Below are 8,924 nucleotides of genomic sequence, written 5' to 3' on the forward strand. Positions count from 1 at the left end.
TAAATCTTTACATGTCGCTTCAGGTGTAGAGCACAAGCAGACTCAAAAAAGAGGCCTCCAAGAAAAAACCCAAAAAAATAATAATGCAAAAACTATGTAGCCGGTCTTGTCCACTCAAATAAATCATGGGCCTCACGACTCCACGGGTCTCCACTAGCCCGTGTAAGCCCCGGGAATCTACGAACGGGCGGGAGAGTAGGTTTCTCTCCTGGTACATCAACGTCCTCTTCTCGTTGACCATCCTGCCCCGGTTTTTGGTACTGACCTCTATCCATACCTTCATGATCCCCTCTCAATTGTACTACAGATGAAATTTCTGGTCGGGTAAACCCTCCCATACGTAAAAGAGAGGCTCTGCGATTGACACCAAGGTTGGAAGTTGGCATAATGGAACAACCGTGTGTCTGTAAAGCGCCTTCCGTTATTGCGGTAATAATAGAAGGACCATTGCTGTCAGCCCTCATATTTTGCTGTGGTTGCTGTTGTTTGGAATTAGACTTATTGAGAAAGGAGGGTATTCGGAAACGCGGGAGCGTAGGCGCTTGCGACTCGGAAGCGGCCTCTTTGTCACATGCGTTCGTGATTATGATGTTCCTTTCAGATGGTGGCGAATCTTCAGGAATTAACTGGCCCTTGATGAGAGGTTTATGCAGTGTATCAGTAGTGCCAGAACTTGAACCAGAAATCACAGAACATATGGGATCTTGAGAGGCACTGTTGGGAGCTAAATCTAAATTTGCCTTGTGCCATACTTTCAAGGTACCCCCAGAACAGGATTTTTCGGGCAGAATGCGGGATGCGTTAGAGGTAATAACTGGGGGCAAAGGGGCTGTAACTGGGATATCAGGGCTTGCGCTGTGATTCTTTATACTGGGGCCTTCCACGCCGGAATTGATAGCAGGAGCAGGGTATAAAGACATGGGCGATGGGTCCAGGTCTAGCTCCATATCCAGCCCAAAAAAATCATCTCCAAGACTAGATTGTTGGGGGTCTAGCTGACATGGAGTTTTTATTGAAGACTGAGCCCCCTGAACATCTATGACGTCATCACTAGGGGCCGGTGACCTTGACTGTAGTAGACTGGATGGGCGTTCGGGTCGGCGGAATGCATCAGGTAAGAGCAGAGTTGGCGGTGATAAAGGTGAAACTGGCGATGAGCTGTGCATATCATTCAAAGATAATGATGGCTGAGATGTCTCGAAGAAAGGCGCTTCTAGATGAGAGACAGATTTTTTATGTGGTAATAGTGAGCAGTGAGACGGTGACGAACGACATTGAATTGAAGATGGAGCGTGGGAGGTAGAATTAGGCGATGTCCCACAAATTCCATCTACTTGTAATTTAAGCGATGGCGAAGAAACTTGGGGGAGGGGTATCTTGGGTAATTTCTGGGTTGAATCTAGAGATGCCCCTCTTGTATGAGCCTCTTCTGATTTATGTTCTACAGTAACAGGTGCTGTAGTGCTTTCAGATGATGTAGAAGAGGTATTGTGAGGAGGCAAAACAATGGCATTGGTTAGAGGGTGCAGGCAAGTTTTATAAGGTGTGTTCATAAAGGGAGTGGAAGATGGAGAACTAAGCGGAGAAGGTTGTCGTAGAATCTCCCGTGCTTGTGGCGGAGACTTGGGAGGTGATTGAGAGATGTTAGATTGTGCTTGGTTAGATAAAATAGAATGCGCAATGCAAATATCATCATCTCTAGTTGGGACAAGGTCCAAGGTGCCAGGACACATTAATGGAGTCGTATCCCTCCGGATGGCAAGGCCATCTTTCTTTTGAACAAAATCCCTGCCCTTGCCTTTGCACTGGACTTGAGCACCCATATCTTCCTGCTCGCAGACTAGAAGTTCCTCATTAGCAGGCAGTATCATCGAAGCTGGGCTTTGGAGTGGTGACATGGCCATAGGTAGAGGGGCAGATATCATAAGCCTCTTTCTTTTTTTCCGTGGCTGAAGCTGCAGCTCAACGCGCGGCTGTGATAGTTGCTGAGTAGCATTGCCCATTTTAGGTTCGCTGGTGCCGTGCTTTTTAAAAGTTTGGTCTCGAGACAGCTCTGGCGACGATGCGAAAGTTTCCTTCGCCGTCTTATTTAGTTGAGGTGTTCTAATTTTTGGAGACGCATCTCGAGTTCGTTTCTGGGTGGCAGTGGTAGCATTGATCTGATATGTTTTCTGGCTCTTCTCTCCTGATATTTTCTGCAGTTGGTCTTCTAGTACTTCTATAGATGGGGTTTTTGACGTCAATCTGTTGGGTGCTTGATTTTGAGATCGAGGACATTCTCTAGCGGTAATAGGTGCAGAGCTTCTTTCCAAGATATTTTCGCCATCTCTGCTGTCATTACTATTATCATCAATATAGATTGTTCCCGAGGATAAAGAAGTCGAGGTTTGGCTTAAGGGTAGATTTGTTCCTAGAGCTGGCGTCCTCGGGGATTCACTTGGGGAATTCCTAGATCTTGTATCCCGGTAGGATGTTCGAAGGGATGTGACAGAGGAAGATAATTGTGCATCAGGGTTGATCGAATGCAGACGTGGAATAGCTTGGCGAACAGGAGTCGATCTACTTGGGGCAGTTGATAGATTAAGAGCAGCGCCAAATAGACTTGTTGCATATGTAGACTTTTGTGCCCCGCCATTCTGCCGTTGGCGTTTGGCAGGCGGAGCATCTGTCGGGGCGACAGCGGCAGCTGCTAGTGGCTGCGATGACGCTACAAGTTGCGCTCGCCTTTCCTCGAAGGGTGAGCGAGGGATAATTGCCCGGCCAATGGGTCCTCTAGAAGGAGTCTGGAAACAGGAAGGCCGGCTAGCTCCATGAATAATTTGCGAAGATTCAGGAGTATCATGTAAGGCAGGTGGCACGGAACGAGGGGGGTTGAAGCTAGTTGCTGGAGCTCGCCGAGAACCTCTGTTCTGTAATGGCGTAGCCGCTGTGCTCTCGGGCGGCGGGGCTGTAGCCCGGTGCCTTCTAGTGAGTAGCTCCGTGAGATCCTGTTCCTTGTAGCCCTTGCATTCGCAGACCTGAACTACAACGCCTCCTCTGTCGAGATAAATCTCTTCGCCTTCTTGGAAAATCAAATGCTCTTGCCAGTGCATGTCCCCGACTGAGTTTCCCCGATCATCGTAGACCATAACTCGCTTGTTGAAGGTATGAAATTTAAGACGGCCATCTTTCCATCTTTTCTGTTTCCGCTTTAGGTCATGGGAGAATAAACATGAAAACTCGATGACGGGGGCCATAATGGGCCTGCTGGGGGTAGGGCCAGCGATGGGGCTTTCGGGCGATTGAGAAGCTCGGTTCATGTGGGATAGGTAGGCAACGGCTTTAGGAAGATGAAGGGTGAGGAGGTTGCTGGTTGAGACATGCGAAGGCAGGATAGTTTACAGGTCAGGAGAATGCGCAGGTTTTACATAAGTTCATTTTCTGTGCTAGTAAGGCGGAGAGATTGCGGAGAGTAAAGTGACGAGAAAGGAATTTTCAATATATATAGCACATACCCTGCAGCCCAATTCAAAGGCAGGGCGGGGCTGGGTCACGAATATTGTTCTGCGTGATGACAGTGGTTGCCTTGTTTGTGAGCTCTTTTGGCTGGCGCCGTTGCCATCGGTTGTGACGGGAAAGGTCGCGTTGATTGGAGAGCGCGTTGGACTTGCTAGACCCACCCACAAGCTAGCGCCTGTTCACGTGATGAAAAAATTGATGGCATGTGCTTGTTACCTGAAATCAGGAGTATAGTACCTACTGAGAATTTTGAAACAATCCAAATACCCACTTCTGCTTGGCCACTGCTCCAACTTGCTCGGATGGACAGGACAATAGTGCCTGGATCGACATCAAGTCGGTTCGTACACAACAGGCCACGATCAGAATGAATCTTCATAGGATGGGGCAGGCAAAGTGGATATGATGTGATACTTACGCTGCGTGAGTTTTGTCCACTGAGGAAGTTGCCAAAGTTAATGCTCTCCTATGGATCCTAAGGATATAACACATGTTGAAAATAGAAAATTCAAAAATAAATAATGCTTGCTTTCAAGGCTAATAATGCAATTCGATATCACACAATATTGTAAAATCACAAACCACTCAACCACAATATTTCTCCAAGAGCCTCATCATAAGTCGTCTTATAATTTAATAAAGACACCTTTCTTATCACCACTCTATAAACTCCGTTTTGTCCATTTGTCCGCCATTTCCACGTAAACCCGCCTCCTTGCATAAGCATACTGTTCAACTGAACACATTAGCTGGCCCTTAGAAGCTCGTCACCAGACCAAAAGAGAGACTTAGATCCATACTAACCCCAAGCACAGACCTTGCAGTGCCCTTGTAAGGATTCCTGGAATCGGACCTTGGGACTGGCCCATGGTTGGCCCTAACAATGTTTTACTCTTGCCTTTGGTTCCTCTTGCTGGTGTTGGTACTGGTGGTTGGGCTAGAACTTGCTCTGGTCTTACTGTACTTTTACTGGTTGGTGGTGCTCTGTCGCCTGCGGCAAATCATAGTATCCATCGATGAAACAGCCTGGAAGGACGCCGCCGCGTGCCATGCCATGCCCATGCCCCATACCATGTTCGTTTGATTTGAATCGCATTAGAGAGACTTGGCCTCTACCTAGAAATTCGAGTTCTTTTTTTAAGTTATGGCCTAGCTAACTAAGGTGTCCATATCAAGATGTGGCGCGGTGAGCCATGCATTTTCCCTCCCTAACCTTCTTTTTGTCTTTCTAGTTTCTACGTTCTTCTGTTATCCAATTTTGAAAAGGAAATGAAGGCCGTTTTCTTTGTCTGATTCCCCATTGCTAATTCTAACACAACTATTGTTGTGCATATTTTCTTCATCATCTTTTTGTTAGCCTTCTTACTCTGCCCTGAGCTTCTCCTCTCTATCCCCCACCCTCCTTTTTCCCTACCAAGCATTCGGTCGGAGCTTCAGGAATAAGCTGTCTACTCACTGGAACTAACCTGCTCCTCTGTGCTTGAAACTGGAGCCCATATAAAGTCATATTCAGTAGTCTCTTGCGATCCCGGTCTTTTCCTACTGTCATCTTATCCCATTGCGCTGTTGATAGACGACCACGACCAAGCCCCTAACGGCAAGCAACGGCAAGCAACGCGAAACACCCAGCATGCAGGCTACACGGCGGCAGCTAGGCAAGCTGATAAACCGCGATCAAGTCGAGAGCAGCCATGCCTCTGTCGTCATTCGCGAGTATGAAGATATCGATCGGCTTCTAGCTAGATTAGTTGACGACTCAAGGAGCCTTAGAGATTCCTGGGTCCATCTGGGAATTTCTTCACTCAATACTTCTACTGAACTCTTGGCCATGTACCGCCCGTACATCGATGATTCTCCTTCTCCCGAGCCTACCAACCGCCCCCCCGAACGGATCCCTGAACTACAAATGAGTCAAGCCTCAGCTCTTGAGGTTGTGTACCATGAACTGAAGGCTGACATTGTCAATGAGGTCACCATGTTTGATGCTGGGGTAATTAATCCTGCTAGTAAAGCCCGTGAACTTATTGCTGGCTTTCGCAAAACTATCAAAAAACGGGAGGCCAAGCGAGTCGACTTTGAAAAAAGCCAGGAGAAGGTTACCAAGATCCAAAAGAAGACCTCTGCCTTGACACCTAAAGAAGAAGTCCTTTTGACTAGAGCTCAGCAGGATCTCGATCATGCAAAGGAGGTAAGAAATATCATGCAGGCGCCCGCTATTGTAACAATTACGATAGCCGCTACCATCTTCAAGGCACATAGAAGCTACTTTACTGACTAGGATATGTAGGAACTATCCATCATGGACGAGTATCTGGAGACTACTCTCTCTAAAGTTGTTGGTGCTACTATGCAACTTGTTATTCCACTTGTCTCGTCACTTGCATCTACTCAAATCAGACTTCTCGGTATGACCTATACGGCTCTACACAATTACTGCCAGGAAAATGATTTCCCCTCCCCGGCCCCTGATATGGATGAGATTCTAGCAGACTGGACGACGGCTTTTAAACCAGTCCAACGCCAGTTTGAAGCCATTAGCTTCATCTCCACCGGACGTGGCCGTCTTGCGGCTCTGGATCTCGGTGACGATACCCCGCCACGCCCCACCCTTGGCGCCCGTGCATCAACCACGGCGTTAGCTAGAAAGGACTCCACGCCTCCTCCGCCTTCTGGTCTAAGAGAAGGTCCCCACACCCTTGCCCCTACAGACTTTACGGCTGCCGCTCGCCTTGGCTCTGCTGCCATTCGTACGCCTGTCACACGAGCTGTCTCGGTTGAACACTTTGGTCATCAGTCAACGTCACAGACTCACTCGACGCAGGCTCACCGCCCCGGCATGCCACAACCCTCATCAGCACCTGTGTCCTCTGTCTTAGCGACTAAGAAGAAGCCGCCGCCGCCGCCTCCCAAGAAACCTACATTGAAAAAAGCCGAAGAGTACGTCATTGCGCAGTTTGACTTTGCGGGCCAGGGAGCTGGTGACCTACCGTTTCGTCAAGGCGATCGCATTAAGATTATAAAGAAAACAAACACAGACCAAGACTGGTGGGAGGGTGAGATTGGGAACGCTAGGGGATCATTCCCAGCCAACTATTGCAAGCCTGCATAGAGAGTGAAAATACTCGAGGTTAAGTGTTTAACAGGCTCCCCTATGACATTTATTGTGTATCTTACCTCACCCCCACATATGATTTGATTCTACGTTTATTGTTTTGTTCTTTTCCTTTTTTTGTATGCAAGATAATAATATATACATTTGTCTACTTAAATCAGATGAATCTAAAATAAGTCTCTAGGCTAGCTTTTTGATCGACATGAAAACCTTCGGGTCTTTGATAACCATGGCTTTGTCTTGTTGCTTGTGTCGTGAAAACACGGCATCTTGCAAGGTAAAAAAAAACCCTTACAGAGACAAGGTGGAAGAAATATACCACCGCAATCAATCATACGTGGGATAGATAAAGAGAAAAGTTCAAAAGTCAAGATTAGATATATAATGCACCATGCCAATGTCAAGGCGGGTGGTCCGCCAAACAAGGAAAATAAAGAACAGATAGATACGGATTGTATGGACACACTGCTTCACCCACGAGCTCTTGGGTCTCGCGGAGATTTTGGGTTTACAGCCCCACTGCAACTACGATCGAAGTATGAATTGGCACTCCCGCCTCCAGCTGCAGCAAATGAATGTGCCTCGAGATCCATGGGTGTCACTGGCCCTGGGCTGCCCAGTGGATTAAGACGTGGAGACTCGGGTCCCAGTGACCGTGAGGGGGTGTGGTAGTTCTGTGTATAGTATGTGGATGTTGATTTAGCGCGCTGGTGCCCTTTTGACGCAGTCCGATGATGTTGGCTAGCATGTATGGCTGAGTCGACAGGATTGCCAATGGGCAGAGCCTGACCGTCAGTGTATTCGTCAGAGGAATAGTACAAGGCTTCATCAGGATTCATGCCCATACTCTGAGCGGCCTGTCGGCGCGACTCTTGGCTCTTTTCATAGATAGAGGGATAATATTTTCCCATGGGCGCAGTGCAGGGGGGGGTGATATGTCAGGTCGATCGACTTGCTCGGCAGCTTCTTGTGATGGAGATAAGGATGGAGGGGGTCTGCGGTTTAGAATCGGAGGCTGAGTACGCGGCCGTGGCCCATCGAGGGGATCAACATCTTCGTAGTTACTATTGCTTAGCTGGGTGTATTGGCCAGCTAGCGTGTCTAAGCCACCAACACTGGTCATACTAGATATCCCGGGTTCTCGGGTGGGCTTGGAAGATGTATTGAAACCGTGAATGGTCCGCCAAGCAATAGCCGAGTTAGTATTGGAGTGCCCTGGAGCAACTAGAGGATCAGGGCACCGAGCAGATGAAGAAGAATATTCAAGATGCTGCTTGGGGGTAGAGGCATAAGAATTGCCCCTTCTATGGGAAATAGAAGCCGATAGAGAGCTTCCGTGGTCGAGCCGAGAAGATATAGATGGATGGTGAGATCTGTGAGCTGCTGAGTGCTGGGCAGCAGCAGACTGAGCGAGAGTTATAGATTGCTTACGTGCCTTAGCACTAGCAGAATGAAAGGGATGAGAACGTTGGATACGAAGACTTGGATCTTCGTGGAGAGGAAAATAACCACTAGAGAAGAGAAGTGGTGTTAGTTAAACTAGGAGTAAAACTCAGTCTTAGGCTATAACTAGAATGTATAGACTTACCCAAGGCGATCTCCACGAGCAGAGAGTGCTTGCTCTTCAAGATATGATTCTCTGCGCGGAGGAGGGGCAATGGCGATGGGATTGGAGCGGTGTGGATCGTAGGTAGCGTTGAGGCCGTCTAGGAAGAAATATGGGTACAGTTATTAGCAAGATTAAAGAAGCGCGCAAGGATGCAGAAAGAGCTTAAAGTGAAGCAGATTTCGTTTCAATATGTAGACAAGGTGACTTGGAGAAGATGTGACGATGGCCAGGGGGCTCCAAGACGGGGTGTAAGGAGAGAAGAAAGAGGGTGAATACAGAAGACGAGTGTGGAGAAGAGAAGAGGGAGGGAAGGGGTAACAGGATGGTGAAGATTGGCAGGTCAGGTGTTAGTTATGACGTTATACAAGTGCAAGTGTAGCGCAGGGCAGCCATGCCAATGGCTTGTTCTTCTTTTGTGGTTCTTTTTTATTCTTCTGTTTCACTTGCCCTCAACGTGTTCCTGGTGCCCTTTGACTTCTCCATGACTAAGTGTCAGGGTTATTTCATTGCTCTTTTATCCCTTTTTGATTTTTGATTTTGTTGGAGAGAATCATAACAAAAACCAGATTATGGAGAAAGCCAATGTCAATCACCGAAAAGGGCTTGGATATTTTCCCCACTAACCTTAACACTTGGCGGCACTAAAGCGCGGGGTTTACAGCCATGGACCCTGTTCGGGATATGATTTTTTTTCTATGCTGAAGA

General features: G+C 47.8%; 2 protein-coding genes across 2 annotated transcripts; one reads left to right on the forward strand and one right to left on the reverse strand.

Annotated features, from left to right (window-relative positions):
- Positions 1–1,110: 1,110 nt before the first annotated feature.
- On the reverse strand, positions 1,111–3,299 carry HOO65_100108 (uncharacterized protein; the record flags this gene model as incomplete). Its single annotated transcript, XM_071004661.1, has 2 exons — positions 1,111–1,158; positions 1,452–3,299. The coding sequence occupies 2 exons, from the start codon at positions 3,297–3,299 to the stop codon at positions 1,111–1,113; spliced, it is 1,896 nt and encodes a 631-aa protein (XP_070855885.1).
- A 1,829-nt stretch (positions 3,300–5,128) lies between these two features.
- HOO65_100109 (Protein hob1) lies at positions 5,129–6,607 on the forward strand (the record flags this gene model as incomplete). Its single annotated transcript, XM_071004678.1, has 2 exons — positions 5,129–5,686; positions 5,786–6,607. The coding sequence occupies 2 exons, from the start codon at positions 5,129–5,131 to the stop codon at positions 6,605–6,607; spliced, it is 1,380 nt and encodes a 459-aa protein (XP_070855886.1).
- Positions 6,608–8,924: the final 2,317 nt, after the last annotated feature.

Source organism: Ceratocystis lukuohia (assembly GCF_044167205.1).
Source record: "Ceratocystis lukuohia strain C4212 chromosome Unknown Supercontig10_pilon, whole genome shotgun sequence".
Taxonomy (NCBI): domain Eukaryota; kingdom Fungi; phylum Ascomycota; class Sordariomycetes; order Microascales; family Ceratocystidaceae; genus Ceratocystis; species Ceratocystis lukuohia.